The sequence below is a fragment of the Myxine glutinosa genome, chromosome 6, assembly GCF_964187855.1.
Source record: "Myxine glutinosa chromosome 6, kmMyxGlut1.1, whole genome shotgun sequence".
Taxonomy (NCBI): Eukaryota; Metazoa; Chordata; class Myxini; order Myxiniformes; family Myxinidae; genus Myxine; species Myxine glutinosa.
This window is the reverse complement of record NC_136266.1, coordinates 147,139,811-147,159,853: the sequence shown is the minus strand read 5'-3', so window position 1 is coordinate 147,159,853 and position 20,043 is coordinate 147,139,811. Positions and strand designations below refer to the sequence as shown.

The following is a 20,043-nucleotide window of genomic DNA, read 5'->3' as shown; positions in this document are numbered from 1 at the left end:
CCTCTTTTTCCAGCGCTGTGTTCCTCTCCATAGTGGCCTCTCTTTTGGACCTGTGTCCCTCTCCGGAATGTCCTAATTTTTTTCAGCACTGTGTCCCTCTCCGGAGTGTCCTCATTTTTTTCGGCGCTATGTCCCTCTCCGGAGTGGCCTCATTTTTTTCGGCGCTGTGTCCCTCTCCGGAGTTCTCTCATTTTTTTCGACGCTGTGTCTCTCTCCGGAGTAACCTCATTTTTTTCGACGCTATGTCCCTTTCTGGAGTTCTCTCATTTTTTTCGGCACTGTGTCCCTCTCCCGAGTAACCTCATTTTTTCGGCGCTATGTCACTCTCCGGAGTAACCTCATTTTTTTCGATGCTATGTCCCTTTCCGGAGTAACCTCATTTTTTTCGGCGCTATGTCCCTCTCCGGAGTAACCTCATTTTTTTCGGCGCTGTGTTCCTCTCCGGAGTTCTCTCATTTTTTTCGGCACTGTGTCCCTCTCCAGAGTAACCTCATTTTTTTCGGCGCTATGTCCCTCTCCGGAGTAACCTCATTTTTTTCGGCGCTGTGTCCCTCTCCGGAGTTCTCTCATTTTTTTCGGCACTGTGTCCCTCTCCGGAGTAACCTCATTTTTTTCGACGCTATGTCCCTTTCCGGAGTTCTCTCATCCGGAGTAACCTCATTTTTTTCGGCGCTATGTCCCTCTCCGGAGTAACCTCATTTTTTTCGACGCTGTGTCCCTCTCCGGAGTAACCTCATTTTTTTAGGCGCTATGGGGCTCTCCGGAGTAACCTCATTTTTTTCGACGCTGTGTCCCTTTCCGGAGTTCTCTCATTTTTTTTCGACGCTGTGTCCCTCTCCGGAGTAACCTCATTTTTTTCGGCGCTATGCCCCTCTCCGGAGTAACCTCATTTTTTTCGACGCTATGTCCCTTTCCGGAGTTCTCTCATTTTTTTCGGCACTGTGTCCCTCTCCGGAGTAACCTCATTTTTTTCGGCGCTGTCCCTCTCCGGAGTAACCTCATTTTTTTCGACGCTGTGTCCCTCTCCGGAGTAACCTCATTTTTTTAGGCGCTATGGGGCTCTCCGGAGTAACCTCATTTTTTTCGACGCTGTGTCCCTTTCCGGAGTTCTCTCATTTTTTTTCGACGCTGTGTCCCTCTCCGGAGTAACCTCATTTTTTTCGGCGCTATGGGGCTCTCCGGAGTAACCTCATTTTTTTCGACGCTGTGTCCCTTTCCGGAGTTCTCTCATTTTTTTCGGCGCTGTGGTCCTCTCCGGGGTTTTCTCTTTTTTGAATTAATTTCAAATGTGGTAAAAACCGAATCGACGCGAAACTGCAGCTCGGAATTGAGGAATGTGCTTTTCCCAGCACCCGGAGGCGCACACGTTGTTGGGGACCGCGTTATCTTTCGATGGTAAGTCATTATCACATGAACTATCAAGACCGAGACACTTATTGTTATGTTTGTGTTTATTGGACAAGACGACATATTTGTGGCCTCTGCGTTTGTGTATTTTCGGTCACCGTTTATTTAATTTTTAGGCCTTTGAGCTTTAAACAACAACAATAAACATTTGTTGGTTGCTTGCGGGATAAAGAGCTCGTGTGAGTCAGATTTTAAAATATTTTCTTTATTTATTTAGTATTGACATTGTTTCTGCTTTTATTTAGATCTAGAGATCATTACGTCTTCCTGAAATGCTGATGCTGTCCGTCATTAAGAAGCCTTTAATGCCGCGGTTGATTTTCAGAGCGGTCAATGCACAGGTTAGCGGATAGATAGATGTTGGTGATGAGCAATGCTTGGATATTTATGGCGGATTATTTGCCTGAACATCCCAGGTGTGGTGGGATGGAATGGCCTACTCCTGACCATGCCCAGGTGTGGTGGGATGGAATGGCCTACTCCTGACCATGCCCAGGTGTGGTGGGATGGAATGGCCTACTCTTCCTGACCATGCCCAGGTGTGGTGGGATGGAATGGCCTACTCCTGACCATGCCCAGGTGTGGTGGGATGGAATGGCCTACTCGTCCTGACCATGCCCAGGTGTGGTGGGATGGAATGGCCTACTCCTGACCATGCCCAGGTGTGGTGGGATGGAATGGCCTACTCGTCCTGACCATGCCCAGGTGTGGTGGGATGGAATGGCCTACTCCTGACCATGCCCAGGTGTGGTGGGATGGAATGGCCTACTCGTCCTGACCATCCCAGGTGTGGTGGGATGGAATGGCCTACTCCTGACCATGCCCAGGTGTGGTGGGATGGAATGGCCAACTCGTCCTGAACATTTCAGGTGTGGCGGGATGGAATGGCCTACTCGTCCTGAACATCACATGTGTGGTGGGATGGAATGGCCTACTCGTCCTGAACATCACATGTGTGGTGGGATGGAATGGCCTACTCGTCCTGAACATCACATGTGTGGTGGGATGGAATGGCCTACTCGTCCTGAACATCACATGTGTGGTGGGATGGAATGGCCTACTCGTCCTGAACATCACATGTGTGGTGGGATGGAATGACCTACTCGTCCTGAACATCACATGTGTGGTGGGATGGAATGGCCTACTCGTCCTGAACATCACATGTGTGGTGGGATGGAATGGCCTACTCGTCCTGAACATCACATGTGTGGTGGGATGGAATGGCCTACTCGTCCTGAACATCACATGTGTGGTGGGATGGAATGGCCTACTCGTCCTGAACATCACATGTGTGGTGGGATGGAATGACCTACTCGTCCTGAACATCACATGTGTGGTGGGATGGAATGGCCTACTCGTCCTGAACATCACATGTGTGGTGGGATGGAATGGCCTACTCGTCCTGAACATCACATGTGTGGTGGGATGGAATGGCCTACTCGTCCTGAACATCACATGTGTGGTGGGATGGAATGGCTGACATCCTGAACATCACATGTGTGGTGGGATGGAATGGCCTACTCGTCCTGAACATCACATGTGTGGTGGGATGGAATGGCCTACTCGTCCTGAACATCACATGTGTGGTGGGATGGAATGGCCTACTCGTCCTGAACATCACATGTGTGGTGGGATGGAATGGCCTACTCATCCTGAACATCACATGTGTGGTGGGATGGAATGGCTGACACCCTGAACGTCACATGTGTGGTGTGATGGAATGGCCTACTCGTCCTGAACATCACATGTGTGGTGGGATGGAATGGCCTACTCATCCTGAACATCACATGTGTGGTGGGATGGAATGGCTGACATCCTGAACATCACATTTGTGGTGGGATGGAATGGCCTGCTCCTCCTGAACATCACGTGTGTGGTGGGATGGAATGGCCTTCTCATCCTGAACATCACGTGTGTGGTGGGATGGAATGGCCTGCTCCTCCTGAACATCACGTGTGGTGGGATGGAATGGCCTGCTCCTCCTGAACATCACGTGTGGTGGGATGGAATGGCCTGCTCCTCCTGAACATCACGTGTGGTGGGATGGAATGGCCTACTCATCCTGAACATCACGTGTGTGGTGGGATGGAATGGCCTGCTCCTCCTGAACATCACGTGTGGTGGGATGGAATGGCCTGCTCCTCCTGAACATCACGTGTGGTGGGATGGAATGGCCTACTCGTCTTGAACATCACATGTGTGGTGGGATGGAATGGCCTACTCGTCTTGAACATCACATGTGTGGTGGGATGGAATGGCCTACTCGTCCTGAACATCACATGTGTGGTGGGATGGAGTGGCCTCCTCATCTTGAAAATCACATGTGTGGTGGGATGGAATGGCCTACTCGTCCTGAAAATCACATGTGTGGTGGGATGGAATGGCCTACTCGTCCTGAACATCACATGTGTGGTGGGATGGAGTGGCCTACTCCTGAACATCCCCAGGTGTGACGACACGGTATGGCCTTGTGTAAATTCCATTCCCGAGCCGATTATAAACTGCCGGGATTTGTGCTTCGCAGGTATGGCGATGCATCCCACATTGCATGAAGTTGGCGTATTCCGTCTGTTAGGATTATTTGGCGGATGTTGAAGGTCCCACAGTGCCTTTCGCGAAGAGTTGGAGAGTTATCGCCTGCGTCCTAATCAAATTAGAAATCCCTGTCCAAATCAACTTCAGTCGAACGTCAAGCCTAAGCAGTCGGCTCGTGAAAGACTTGAGCCAAAACCGACCCCCACAGGTGGGAATGCCTTAGGGGGCGTTAAGGAACTAGTGGTGCAACATGTGATCATTCACGATTTTGTGTGTGTTTCGGTTGTTGATTTGAATGAATGAATGATCGTTTTCAGGCCATTTTCCCCGCCAGGGTGGGGGTTAGCCTTGCGGGCCCCATGGCAATCATGGTTCCCTGTTTGAGGCAATGTTTTTATGGCCGGATGCCCTTCCTGACGCCAACCCTTGGTCACGCTCTTACGATGCGCAGGGATACGGTGTACCTATTCTAAACCGGGGTACACACCGGGATCATTCATCCCAGCAAGCTGGTACTCAATTTGCCGACCTCGGAAGGATGACAGGCTGAGTCAACCCCCCTGGCGTTAATTCAGCAATCGACCGGGATTCGAACCCAGGATCCTAGGATCCCAAGCCGACACCCTAACCGCTAAGCCAACACCAGGCTACACACACCTGTTGATTTGATTTGAAATATTTAGTAATACCCCATATGGAGAGATGTGCGTGCCATTGAGGAGGTATTTTGTGTCACCTGGCAGGCAATGGCTGAGCAGGAAACCTTCACCACTTGGCTGAGATCACAGGGCCTGAGAGTGGAAACGGCCCGAGCCATGGTCAAGGAGCTGGGCATCGAGAGCCAAGAGATGCTTCGGACGTGCACGGAATCGGACATGTTGAGAGCCGAGCTGTTGTCGATCACCAAACACAAGTTCACCTTTGCAATGTACGCCGAGCTGCACAACTTCATCGATTCTTACTCGGAACTGCGAGCCGTCCAACCTTCGGGCTCTGCCCTGGTGGATGTCTTGTGCTCGATGCTGAAGGCCGTGAGTCAAGAGCTGTCGCACTGTGCCCAGAAGCTGTGCTTGTTGACGTCCACGGCTTATGATGAACAGATGCAGAATGCTGAAGGGGTCGTTGGAATCAGGATCAGTGACGTATGCAGCCTTCATCCCGAGGACGATGGAACAAGCTCTCAATCTGGTGTGTCTTTGAATTTGAAAATTGTTGTTGGTGCTGGTATTCCAAAAAACTTTCAAGGATATATGTGCGCGCACACACACACACACACACACACACACACACACACACACACACACACACACACACACACATACACACACACACACACAAAGGTGGATACATCGAGACCTTGGAGGGCTCCGTTCCACCTACTGAAACCCTCATTTGGAGATGCCAATCAACGATGCATCCACACAAACATTTATTTATTTATTTATTTATTTTTGTTCCTCATAATTCCATCTCTTATGATTTTCAATTCTTATTTAAAGATGCATTTAATTAATTGTACAGAATTGATTATTGCTGAACTTTCATATAATTTAAAGGATTGCTGTAAATGGTGTTAATTGCACAACATCCCATATTCAACTTTATTTAAATTTCAAACCTCAAAACTTCAAAACCTAAAGTAAGAACCTTAACCTGTAAGCAATTGACTGGTTTCCCGACTGCATGGATCATCATCATCACACGCACACATACGCACACGTATATACATGCACACATACACACACACACCCATGGACAGTTAGAATTTGGCTTTGAGTAAACTTCCCCATGCAATTTGACACGTGTAAAAATAGCACAACAACAACACAACAACAGGCATTTTAAGGCCATTTTCCCTGCTAGAGCGGGGGTTAGCCTTGCGGTCCCCATGACGATCTTCTCCATTTTGCCCTATTTTCTGCATCTCTCCTTGTTAACCCCCTTGCCCGCATTTCTTCTTCGACCATCTTTAGTCGTAATTGTCATGGTTCTCTTTTTGAGGCAATGTTTTTATGGCCGGATGTCCTTCCTGACGCCAACCCTTTTAGTCGCCTCTTACGACATGCATGGATACGGTGTACCTATTCTAAACCGGGGTACACACCGGGTACGTGTAAAAATAGCACGTCACCGCTTATTCCGTTTCCCTTGATATTCATCATATAATGAGGCACGTGTATTGAATAACGTGAATTACATATAATATTGATCCGAGCAACAAATATTGATGACCAGGGGAAAAGCCCGTCAAAATGAGGGATGCATAAAACTTAACCCAACACAGAGAATTATACACACAAAGTTATGGATTACGTCTGAATAATTATTTGCAATAATGGAATGGGAAACGAGGATGGGTCGAAATGGAATATTAAACACGAACGGGTTAAAACGTTAGACGGGATTTCTTTGATTTGCTTCAGGCGTAAATGCGTACTGCCTCGATTGCTCCCGAAAAAAATAAAATAAAATAACGTGGGCAATATATAAGCACAGCCTCGGTCACTTCCAAAATAATAATAAAAAACGCGGGTGGTATAGAAGCACATCCTCGTTCGCTTCAAACAACAACAAAAAAAAACGGGTGGTGTATAGGCATAGAACGCCGGCTTGAGTTGCTCGATGCCTCAAAAAAAAAACTTGGGTAATGTAATGAAGCCAAAACATTGTTGATGTGCAAAAAACATTGTGTTCATACAAGCTTGGATTTATTCCAATTCCACTGGGCCATGATGGAATTATCCTATTGGCCGGAAGGCTTGAAGCCTCGGGCCGACACAAGGGATGTACATCAGAAAGCCTGTGGCACCGATGGGCTGCAAACGATTGACATTTGATGATGCTTTTAATAGTTGCTGTTGGTCTTTTTCACACTGAAGAGAAAAGTTATAGGGAAGTTGTGGCAATTGTGAATACTAGGGCATGCCCGTACTATATATATATCTAAAATTATATCCCCCCCCCCCCTCTATTTACATGAAATGGTTTGGTCCAAAGCGAACGGCTTGCGAGTACGGTGACAATCCCCCCCCTCTATTTACATGAAATGGTTTGGTCCAAAGCGAACGGCTTGCGAGTACGGTGACAATCCCCCCCCCCCCCTCTATTTACATGAAATGGTTTGGTCCAAAGCGAACGGCTTGCGGAGTTTGGTAAAGAAATCGCCATAGCGTGCACGTAATTAGTTTTAAAACATAGTTTAACGGCAACATAGTTTGCCAACGTGAAATAAATGAATACGCTCTCAAATGTGCCGTCCGAGGCAGAGTCTGTTCGCCACGTTCGGCACACGTGATAGCTCGCTGCTCTCTGATTGGTTGAATCGTTTTTTGGACATAGCTCGGTAACTACTTCTCCGATTAATATGTCGCAAATTAGTTTTAATTAGTTTTACAACATAGTTTAACGGCAACATAGTTTGCCAACGTGAAATAAATGAATACGCTCTCAAATGTGCCGTCCGAGGCAGAGTCTGTTCGCCACGTTCGGCACACGTGATAGCTCGCTGCTCTCTGATTGGTTGAATCGTTTTTTGGACATAGCTCGGTAACTACTTCTCCGATTAATATGAAACCTTGAAAAGGCACATCCTCGGGTCCCCAGCAATATACCTGGCAAGTTTAAAGTATATCGGACCCGTGGTTGTCGAGAAACAGCGGTCACAGACATACTTACATACATACATACATACATACATACATACATACATACATACATACATACATACACACAGAGATTACTGGAATTATAGATAGATAACACTTCTGTTTGGAGCAATTTTATTTCATACCCCGTAAAGTCTATTATTTAATTATACCGGGTTAGAAAAAAAAAATCACTTTCCTATTTTTTTTTCTGATTTCGACATAATTATTTAGGCCATGAGTTGCGATTGTCAAACACTTCTCCTCCATCTATCCCCCTATCCCACCTCTATCCTCTCCCCATCCCCATTTCTGGTGTATTAATGGGTGTAGAAAAGATCAAGGTTTTGGATGGGGGAAGATAAGAGATGGTGGTGAACAGCTGTTTTAAAGACCTGGAGGGAGGAGTGGGATTGAGAGAGTGAGGGAGTTTGTTCCAGAGGCGGGAGTAAAATGGAATGAAAGGGTGAAGGTGAGCAGAGAGCCTAGATTTTGGCAATTTCACCAGAAGAGGGTTGCTGGCAGATCTTGTGCGACCTGTAGGAATATTTGGGGTACAGAGAACAGACAGAGCAGGGGGAGCTAGGCCGGAAACGAGTCAGTAGAAGATAGAAAGACCACCAACCTGCCTGTGGTTGGTGAAATACCCTCAGAATCGGCATCTTAAATCATGTAAACCACATTGGAAATGAAGTTAGATGTCAAATTAGAGTTCATATGAAGTCATGATAGAGTCTAAATGGACTTTACATTACAACCTTGAAATTTTAAAATAGGCCTCCTTTATTTGACTTAAAATGAATTTTTGTCTAAAAAAAGTCAATATCCGTCTGATTTTCTTTCTGTTATTTGCAAGCGAGTCTTAAACCATCCAAACCATGATGAATAAATAGACCTTCCTCCCAGAGTGGGCTAACTGTCATCTCTTGAAGTTGTAGGTCAGATCTCTACTGATTTGGGGGAACCCCCCTTGGGAGTTCCCTGATCTGAAATTGAAAACTCTAAGACCGAGTGATCCGATACACCATCGAGTAGAAGAGCTGTATCGGGTTTCAGAACAATCAGTTGGTAAATAGGGGACCAGTAAGGATCAGAAGTTTCAGGGCGTAACCATCTCCCCTTTACCCCGCCCCCCCCCCTCCCTCCCTGGGAGCCCCAGTGATCCAAAATCTAAGCCCGAGCGATTGTGCGGGATACTGTCTTGTATTCATGTGTCAAGTTTCAGAACAATCAGCCGGGTGATGAGGGAGGAGTAGCAAAAACAGCAAAAAGTTAATGGACAGATGTACGGACAGACATCCAGTCATCATGACCCCATTTCATATTCATATTCATATTCTTTATTGTGGTCCACGTAAAAACATGGAAATTTTCCTTCCACTGGCAATTCAAAAACAAAGAAATTCAAAGATAAAGAGAGATCAATTTAATACAATTCAAAGAAATGGTTGGGGGGTGCATCCCATCCTTTCTACACTCGTGTTAAACATGTGAATTTAATTTGGTACAAAAGATAGTCGAAAGTGACAATGAGAGGTAAGTGTAACACAAAGGTGAATGTCTGAACGATTAAAACAAAAACAACGGTGAAATGGGTGTGATGGGTCTTCCATTATTCTGTGGATCTTCAATATGGCACGCTTCTCGGACAAGGTACAAATTCACGGAAGATCTGTTCGTATCACACGCTGGGCAATCTTCATGGGTCTTTCGAGTTTCTTCACATTTTATTTGACAAATTAGCAAATGTACAAATTAAATTGAAACAGAGAATACTTTGTACAAAGGACTGATAAAAAATAATCAAATTGCTATTATCGACATGAAACTCTTTCAGTTTCTTTAAAAGTACAATCTTTGGTGTGCTTTACCGGCCGACACTTGGGAATTCCAAGTCCAAATTCCAAGTCCAAGAACAAAATTCCAAATTCCTGCTCCACTTCAATTTGTTATCAATCTTTGTCCCCGAATACTTATGTTCAGGGACTTGTTCGATACTATGGTCGTGAATGATCAGAAGGTCATGGTCACCTGCTCAGCGTCGAAAATCAAAAATCAGTTCCTTTATCTTCTGGTTATTAAGAACTAAATAATGACGGTCATACCAGTCTACAAACTTCTGAACCCCGTTCACATATTCATGGTTATCATTGAGTAAGAACCCACTAATTACTGTATCATCAGCACATTTGATGTTACTACAATTAGGACTTGAACTGTAGAAGTCACCTGTAAACAAGGAAAACAAAATGGCAGAGACAACACAACCTTGTGGTGTCCCTAAACTCAAAACTCTGACACATGATGCCACGTTATTATACTCCACGCATTGTGATCTATCTTTAAGAAAGTTGTGAATTAATCTTGAAAGTTGAGGTGTAACATCTAATTGAAGACCATAGAATTATAACCAGGCTAAGTCACATTTTAGTCATTTCGAGAAAAACGTGAAAAATATTTAGAAAAACGTGAAAAACGTGAAAAACGGGGAAAAAAAATTAAATGTGACATAGCCTGGTTATAATTCTATGGTCTTCAATTTCAGTAATTTGTCAATTAATATGTGTGGTACAATGGTATTGAAGGCACTTGAGAAATCAATAAATAATTATCTTACAAAGGACTTAGGAGTATCTAAATGATGGTACAATCTAAGGAGATAAACAAGCATGGCATCCTCGTCACCTCAATTTATCTGATATGCGAATTGAGATTGATCAAACAAGCCGACTTGAATGCACAAAAAATTCAGCAATATCCTTTCAAAACACATCATTACATTAGAGGTCATGGCTACTGGACGGTAATTATTCAACCCGTCACTATCCACTATATATTGCTGTGGTCATTGGTCACTCCGCTTGCCCGGTACGAGTCCGCGTCGCATCAACATGACCGCAACAGCCGATCACTTTGGGGTCTTCCTCCTCAGATCACATACAGTATCTAGAAGCCACAACACCGTGTGGATTGGAATTTCAAATCGTCCCTGCTGTGCAAGCTTTTAAAGTCTCTAGCCCCACTTCTTTCCCTGACGTGCTTTGCCCCTCCGCTCTCTTTGGAGGCCGGAGCACAGTCTGGGAGTGGAGCGACCCCTCGAGACCCTTCATGCTGAAGCTCTGAGGGAATTAGCTGCCTGCTGATGGTGCCCATCCCGATACTCGGACTGAAAGGCCAAGCGAGCACTTTAAAGAACATAAAGGACAGATTCCGGAGGGAGAAACATCAAATAAAAGGTCAAAAGGGATGATAATTTTAGACACACATATGAGGTGGGGTGGACGATGTCTAACAAAACATAAAAGCGACTCATATCGAATATCACATTTAATTACTTAACTCTTATGCTAAACATTCACTAAGGAAATATCTATGCTATATTAACCATCTTTAACCTTCTAGGAGTCATTTCCACTATTTTCTTTATTTTATTTTAAACACACACTAGATGTCACTTTGTAACTGGAAATGCTGGACAATACCGTCTCTGCTTCCACTGAAATTGATGGGGAATTCACTTAAAGACTAGGTACACCATTATGGCAAATCAAAGTATCCCAATGAACAGTTTGCTAAGAAGGGTAATGGGTCTAATGGTAACAGGACACGTCAAAATAAAATTGAATAGCTACATGGAGGCTGAGAGGGTAACAGGCATGTTGGGACATGTATGAAAGTAAAGATAGCACATTTCTTTTTTTGTAGTTTGGTTGATTTCCATTGCGTCGACCCGTTTAAAACTTTATTTAGCTCTGGTTGACAACAGTTGAAACATTTCCACCAGAGTGGCCAATGGCCATCAAACTCTAGTTTTGTATAGTTGCATTAACAATTTTTTCCTTTGGGCTAATATTGAGCTTTGTGTGGGTGCAGAGATTCCAGAAGAGGAAGCCAACATTCCTCAAACCTCACAAGATTCTTTCATCGTTTTCAAGGATGATTCACAAGAGATATCCAGCCGCATTCAATCTCCAGAAGCAAGTTGGTAACACTTTTGCCGATACATATCTGCTGTGTTTTCTCTCTTTCTGTCGCCCCTTTGTGGTTGGCCCTGGTGTTATGGTGGCTGTTTATGTGCACGTGTAGCTTGGTCTTGCAATTCTGTTTTCACTTCCTCTTGTCCTTATGCTTTTCCCTCCTTATTTAGTTTTCCTTTCCTTGTGTTGAGAAAGAGAGAGAAATAGACAGAGCACATGCGGCAGAATGGTGGGAATTTTTTTTGCTTCGCTCTCTGTTGTTACCTCCGCCACTGAAGGTGCATGGAGGTTATGTTTTTGCCCCTGTCTGTCTGTCTGTTTGTTTGTTTGTGTGTTTGTCTGTGAACAAGATATCTCAAAAAGTTGTGGACAGATTCGGACGAAATTTTACAGAGAGGTAGTGTATGTGACAAGGATGAAATCATTAGATTTTGGTGAAGATCCGGATTCGGATCCGGCTAGTAGAATTTTTAAAGTCATTCTTCACCATTGGGAGCTCGGGAGACAAAAACGATACATAGCAGGATATCTCAAAAGGTTGTGGATGGATTTGGACAAAAACTTGGTGGAGAGGTTGGGTGTGTGATGAGGACTAATCGATTCGATTTTGGTGAAGATCTGAATATGCATTTGGATACGAGAATTATTTAATTTTTCAAGTGATTATTCACCATTGGGTGAATATGAATATGGCCGGATGCCCTTCCTGACGCCTGATTTATTCACCATTGGGTGATCGGGCTAAAACCGATACATCGCACGATATCTTCAAAAGTTATGGACGGATTTGGACAAAACTTGGCGGACCAGTTGTGTGTGACGAGGACGAATTGATTTAATTTTGGTGAAGATCTGAATCGGGTTTCGGATAAGAGAATTATTTAATTTTTAAGTCATTACTTCACCATTGAGAGATCGGGCAAAAAGCGATTATATAACATGATATTTAAAAAGGTTATGGACGAGTTATGATTAAACTTGGTGGATGAGTTGCTTTGGTGATGAGAGCAAGCCGATTAGATTTTGGTTCAGGTCCGAATCCAGATTCGGCCTATCAGTGGGATACAAAACATAAACTGTTCTGCCTGGCTGAGGGATGCTCTCTACCAAGTGCCGTTCTATTTTCCACATGCTTTTTCATTTGGTCTAAGAGTAATGAGAGCTCTTTTGAATTTTGTTTCATGTCCATCTGCCGTTGCCTTTTTCATGGTCGGTATGACGACCGTTTGATTTTGTGGTGCTCTGATTGACTCGTTAAGCCGGAAGGACGGCCTCGCTTCTGTCCCTCTGGCCCATGTGGCAGTCAAAGTGATTATTATTGCTAATGGTGAAATTATTGGGGCTGAGAATGCCATTGCATCATTGAGAACAAGCAAGAGAGTTGTTGTTTAAGTTTGACACGAAAGTTTGGTGGCGTGCGTCTTGGAATTTGGTTTTCAGTTGAGACTGATCTTTTAATTCCAGTGTCATCACTTAATTCTCCATCAGTAAATGTTCTGGTTTCCAACATCCGGTCCTTTTTGGAAAATGAAAAAATGGAGCTTGCTCTTCTTCATTTTGGCAAGGTCATCCTGTGGATCCCATGCACTGATGATGTGTATGCAATGAGTGATCCTGGGAAAGGAAAATGTTATTTTCTACATCAAGGGAGTTTGTTTGTAAAAGGCTTAGATTCGACTTGACAAGGATGTTGCAGCCTTTGTTTCCTTGAGTGATTCTCAAGAGGAAGATTGTCGAGCCAAGGTAACAAAAGAGAATGTCATTGATTGTTCTTAAATGAAACTTCAAGACAACGTCCTGTTGTGATTATCCCCACACTTTGAAAAATAAAACGGGGGTACATTGTAAGCAACTACGTCTGTCTGTCTGTCCATCTGTCTGTCTGTCATGCCATCTTATCCTATTTAAACAGTTGTGCAGAAATTTACCAAACTTGCTAGTTATGGTCACCACATGACACAAAGGTGCAAGAGCTGTGTTATTTTTGGCCCTGCTCCCTGAGATGAGGTCAAAAGGTTCAATACCGAAAATTGCAAATATGGTCCCATTTTCAAATATTTTAAAATAAAACTTTGCACATGTAATCAACATTGGGGATGGATGAAATATGTAATGATGTTTTTGGATTTGATCCCTGGTTCATGCCCCAGGGTATGGGGACTTTGGGTCACAAATTGTTATTTAACTAAAAATTTGATAAAGGGGCATTCCTGGTGGCACGATTGCCCCCATCTTTCAACTTTGCTTTAGGTGGGAAGCGTGAAGATTTGCAACGGCGCACCATCAACCTTATTCTAGTTTAAGATAACTTTTCCAATGTTAAAGCTTTTATTATGGCTGAAAAGTCTTTCCTCCAAAGAAATGATTCTGTACAAATCTTTGAACTCCAATTTCAGGATCTTCGGAAAGCTGTTACAAAGGCAAACAAGAAAGAGCAATCGGAGATTGCAAACCCTCACCAGGATGTATTTTCAGTGGTTTTTAAGGCTTTTGTGTTTGAAACAAATATGGTGGCTGAACCACGTGACCGATGGCGTCATCAGTATTTTTTTTCTTCACTAATTTATTCCTAGATTATGGTCAAGAAATTTCATCTTGATCGGATGAAGTTTTGTACTTGTAAAATTATGACGTCATAATGGAGGCACCAATGATATCATTAACGGATGTTATTCCACCTGGAGAGTTCTTCACAATGAGCCATGTCTCATTTTCTTATATGCAGCGCTTTCAGAGATATATACACTACCGGTCAAAAGTTTTAGAACGCCTCAATTTTTTCAGTTTTTATTGAAATTTACGCAGTTTAATGTCCAGTGAATAACCTGAAATGGTACAAAGGTAATCCTGAAATGGTACAAACTGCTCGAGGCTTAAAAAAAAGTTTAGGTCAGCAAAAACGGGAAAATAATGTAAATTGCACAGTTACATTGTAAAAAAGGCCTTCTTTAGGGAACAAGTAAGAGGTTAACAACTTACAGCTGTTCCGCAGCAATGTAGTCATGTGAAAAAGTAAGTACACCCCATGTAAAGTTTTGACTTTTTCAACATATTTCAACATACAGCTATTTGATCTTCATTTCAACAATATTGATAGATAAAGGTGACATAATATAACAAATATCATGAAACATTTACATTTGTAGTCCATTGTATAATTTAAATAAACATAAATGCAAATTTCGCATGTGGAAAAAGTAAGTACACCCCGACATTTATCACTACTTCAAATACCTAAAATTAGAATCAGGTGCACCAGCTCAGGTGCAAATGATTAGAACATCGTTAGAGAGGATCTTGGAGGAACCTGTCTTATTTAAACCTCAGACATTTCGTTTGGTTTGCTCTTTGTTGTTGAAGTGTGTGGCGTCACCATGCCTAGATCAAAAGAGCTCTCTGAGGCCTTCAGACAGAAGGTTATAGATGCCTATGAGTCTGGGAAGGGATTTAAAAAGATCTCCAAACAATTTGAAATCAATCATTCGACTGTCCGGAAGATCATCTACAAGTGGAGAAGATTCCAAACAACTGCCAACTTGTTCAGGCCAGGCCGCCCCAGCAAGTTCAGCCCGAGAGCAGACCGCAGGATGCTGAAATAAGTCTCTAAGAACCCCAGAATGTCATCACGGGACCTACAGGTAGCTCTTGCCACTGTTGATGTCAAAGTGCACGAGTTTCCCATTAGAAAGAGGCTGCACAAATTTGAACTACATGGGAGGTGTGCCAGGAGGAAACCTTTGCTGTCCAGAAAGAACATCAGGGCAAGACTAAAGTTTGCCAATAAACACCTAGGCAAAGACCAGCACTTCTGGAACAATGTGCTCTGGACAGATGAGTCAAAGGTAGAGCTATTTGGCTACAGTACCAGAAGACATGTTTGGTGAAAAATCAAAGACAGCATTTGACCACAAGAACCTGATACCAACTGCAAAGCATGGTGGTGGAAATATTATGGTTTGGGGCAGCTTTGCTGCATCAGTGCCTGGGCAGCTCACGATCATATAATCCACTATGAATTCTTCATTGTACCAGAGGGTGCTTGAGGATAATGTGAGGCCATCTGTCGGAAAGTTGAAGCTCAACCGAAGGTGGACGTTGCAACATGACAATGACCCTAAACATACCAGTAAATCCACCAAGGAATGGCTGAAAAGAAAGAAATGGAGGGTTCTTGAATGACCAAGTCAAAGCCCGGATCTAAATCCCATCGAGATGTTGTGGGGGGATTTGAAACGAGCTGTGCATGCAAGAAACCCCTCAAACATTGCACAGCTGAAAGAATTCTGCATGGAGGAGTGGGCAAAAATTTCTCCCAGTCGATGGCAGAGACTGGTAGACAGTTATAAGAAACACCTACTTGAGGTTGTTTCTGCCAAAGGGGGCAATACCACCTATTAGAGCCAAGGGTGTACTTACTTTTTCCACATGCGAAATTTGCATTTATGTTTATTTAAATTATACAATTGACTACAAAATGTAAATGTTTCATGATATTTGTTATATTATATCACCTTTCTCTATCAATATTGTTGGCTTAGGCCTGGCGTTGGCTTGGCGGCTAGGGTGCCAGCTTAGGATCCTAGGATCCTGGGTTCGAATCCCGGTCGATCACTGAATTAACGCCAGGGGGGTTGACTCAGCCTGTCATCCTTCCGAGGTCGGCTAATTGAGTACCAGTTCACTGGTAATTCCCTGTTTGTCGTAAAAGGCGACAAACAGGGTTGGCGGCAGGAAGGGCATCTGGCCGTAAAACATTGCTTCAAAAAGGGGACCAAAAAAACAACAACAACCACGGAGCCCGAAAAAGGCCAACCCCCGCTTGCGGGGAAAAATGGCGTCTAAAGGTGTTTTTTTTTCTTCTTTTTCTCTCTCTATCAATATTGTTGAAATGAAGATCAAATAGCTGTATGTTGAAATATGTTGAAAAAGTCAAAACTTTACATGGGGTGTACTTAATGACCATGAGCGATGAAGCTGATATTCGGACACGACAGTGACCAAGTGATTTGGCTGTAAAAGGTATTGTTATGAATTTGGGTAGAGGAATATCTAGACCCAGATAGATCTGTGTAGGTAGATATCCGATTGTCGTGATAGGGAATCTACCTGTAATAAGTTCTATGTTTAGTCCGGTTTGTCGGGGAAGTGTATACCTGTGAACATACAATGATGTTCGTGTGTTAAATAGTGCAGGGACTAAGATAAACCCCTGTGTGTCAGACCTGGGAATCATTCCTTTGTCCCTTATGGCAACGCACACATATAAACACTTCGATAGGTCCTTAGTGCGCAACAGTAATTAAATTCCCTTCCCTCACAAAGACTGTGGAAGACAAGCAGACAAGGGCCACGTACAACACCGGCGTGTGCGTTCGGCATCGAGCAAGGCTGGGAGCCACGTCCAGGAGGACTGATGATTGGCCAGGGGGAGGGGCGAGCAACACCACAGTGCGGGAGGCACTCGGCCAATGACAGGGCACCAGCAAAAGAGTACATTGGAGAAGATTCGACGCAAGGTTATAAAAGGGCACGCTGCACGACATTTTGTGTCTGGGCTTTTTCTCTTGGCTCTTGGCGCTGCACGACCTCTCTGTGCTCCTTGTCTTTTTGTCTCTCTTCGCGCTGGACATCGTGTTGGAGATCGGCCCCTTCGGGTTGGAGATTGGCTTTGTGTGGGGATCGCTGGCCCTGCGTTGATCCCGCGTGGTGCTTTTGGTTCCTTGCGGTGCATCGGTGCTCGGAGAGAGTCGCATCGAGGCCTGGCGAAGCGTGCGAGCGAGCGGACGAAGGGTTTCTTCGCGCCGGAGCTTGGAGCCACGTTGGATGACACACTGCAGACTACAGACGGATAAGGCCGCACCCCACATTTCACAAATATGTAATGAACGTTTTATTTTCCTTAATTCATTTTCCCTTGTCTCGTATCCGAAATCTGTGTGTGGAGACGTCCCAATTAGGACATTTATTACTGGCGCGTATTTTCCTGTCCCGCTATCCTTGTGAATAAATCCTTGTTTTATTGTCCCCCGTCGCACAGCGGAGCGAAAGGGGGACTATGGTTTTCCCCTCCGTCCGTGTGTCCGTCCGTCCGTCCGTGCGTGCGGGCGTGCATGCGTAAGCGAAGGACCGCATTCGAATTTGGTGTGTGGGTGCAACCCACGTCAAAATCCAAGATGGCCGCCGCCATGTATGTCTGATGCCATGTATGTCTGAACCTTGTGAGATGAATATCTTGAAAAATAAGCGAAGTACCAACTTCTAATTTGGTGTGTGGGTGTATCTCGGCATAAGGAAGAACGATGTTTAAAATTGGGGCGCCACGTCAAAATCCAAGATGGCCGCCACCATATATATGTCTGAACCTTGTGAGCGAAATATCTTGAAAAATAAGCGAAGTACCAACTTCTAATCTGGTGTGTGGGTATATATATGCATAAGGAAGAACGATGTTTAAAATTGGGGCGCCACGTCAAAATCCAAGATGGCCACCACCATATATATGTCTGAACCTTGTGAGCAAAATATCTTGAAAAATAAGCGAAGTACCAACTTCTAATCTGGTGTGTGGGTGTATCTAGGCACAAGCAAGAACGCTTTTTAAAATTGGGTCGCCACGTCAAAATCCAAGATGGCCGCCGCCATGTATGTCTGAACCTTGTAAGATGAATATCTTGAAAAATAAGCGAAGTACCAACTTATAATTTGGTGTGTGGGTGTATCTCGGCATCAGGAAGACCGCTATTGAAAATTGAGTCGCAACGTCAAAATCCACGATGGCCGCCGCCATGTATGTCTGAACCTTGTGAGATGAATATCTTGGAAAATAAGCAAAGTACCAACTTCTAATCTGGTGTTTGGGTGTATCTCGGCACAAGGAAGAACGCTATTGAAAATTGGGTCGCCACGTCAAAATCCAAGATGGCCGCCTCCATGTATGTCTGAACCTTGTGAGCGAAATATCATATCATAGCATGTTTTCTGCGTCTTCCACTTTGTCAACTCACATCACTTCACCGACGGGGGACCTAGGCGTAACGCTTGTTTTCTGTATATACCTGAACGCAGTTTTCCGTGTGGTTTATTTAATTTGCAGCGGCATTGGAGACGCCCTGAGAACAGGTAAGACTGCAGGGGTCTTGCGCCGCCCCTCCATCCCGCGCAATTTTGTATAGCTTTCTGTCTTTGAGTCCGCCATTGAGTTTTCGTCTCGAGAGCTAAGGCCTTCGCGATCGGCTTCCGTGACCGTCTGATTTTCATCAAAGGCGGCCACACAACAAACTGTTGTCAAGAGTGAGGATCTGGGCCCGTAGGCCAAATTTTTTTGTCCACGGCTACGATCGACACGGTCGGGCGAACATCGCGCCCAGCATTCGGACGCAAAATTTTCATAGTCGAGGCGGAGAAATTTGCATAGTCCGTTGGGCATACGAAGCGCGATATCGCGTCTTCGAAAAATTTAAATTTTGTTTCTGAGGTGAAAATAAATACTCGCGCGGGAAACGACCTTCCTCAAAGCGAATGTCAGAGGTCGGTGAAATGGAAGTTCGTAGCGAGGCTTCTGTTAGTTCAGAAGATGAGCCGGAGGTAGGGGAATTGGAGGTTAGTCTTGGAACCTCCTCCGTCCCGAGCACCAACCCATCCCCGTCCCCTACCGGGGAGCCGGGAGCAATTGGAGCCGCCCCGATACCCGAACAGATTTGGGACCGATTCTTCAGGGAAATTAGGGGAATGAGAGAAAAAATGGATGCCCAAAGGAATGAAATGAATGCTCAGGGTGAGCGATTGGGAAATCAAATGAATGCCCAGAGTAAAGAATTGAACAATAAAATGAAGAGAATGAGTGATTGATTGGAGGGACACATTGAAGGAATGGGAATTAAAATTGATGAATGTACAAGTAAATTGAGGGTACCCTCGTCCCTTTATACAAGGGGAAAGGTGACCCTCTGGAGTGTGGCTCGTACCGAGCGATAAAGTTATTGGAGCATGGAATGAAGGTATTGGAAAGGGTGTTGGAGAGGAGGATAAGGAAGAAAGTGAAGATCGACGAAATGCAGTTTGGATTTATGCCAGGAAGAGGAACGACAGATGCGCTTTTCATTGTGAGGCAGTTGCAGGAGAAGTACATGGATAAGAGGAAGAAGTTGTTTTTTGGGTTTGTTGATCTGGAGAAACCATTCAATATGGTTCCACGCAAAGTATTGACATGGGCATTGAGGAAGTTAGGAGTGGAGGAATGGTTGATCAGAGTAGTGATGGCAATGTACAAAAGAGCGCGCACAGCTGTAAGGACGAAGGACGGGAACAGTGGTGAGTTTGAGGTGAAGGTGGGAGTGCATCAGGGGTCGGTACTAAGTCCACTACTATTTGTGGCTGTGATGGAGGTGCTGGCTCAGAACGTAAAGGAGGGTTTACCGTGGGAGTTGTTGTATGCAGATGATCTGGTGTTGATTGCGGAAAGTATGGATGAACTGAAGGAA

The 20,043-nt window shown here is 44.5% G+C and overlaps 1 protein-coding gene across 6 annotated transcripts in view; it reads left to right on the top strand.

Annotated features, from left to right (window-relative positions):
* LOC137428867 (uncharacterized) overlaps positions 1-20,043 on the top strand; it is a 107,181-nt gene that overhangs the window by 65,292 nt on the left and 21,846 nt on the right. For 2 of the 6 annotated variants that reach the window (XM_078780710.1, XM_078780708.1), the window contains exons 3-4: positions 4,686-5,130; positions 11,460-11,567. In XM_078780710.1, the coding sequence (XP_078636836.1) occupies positions 4,689-5,130; positions 11,460-11,567 (550 nt within the window). In that variant the 5' untranslated portion in view covers positions 4,686-4,688. Of the gene's footprint in view, positions 1-1,431; positions 1,749-4,685; positions 5,131-11,459; positions 11,568-20,043 lie in introns of those variants that run through there. The other 4 variants (XM_078780709.1, XM_078780711.1, XM_078780707.1 and 1 more) reach the window with 4 other exon arrangements.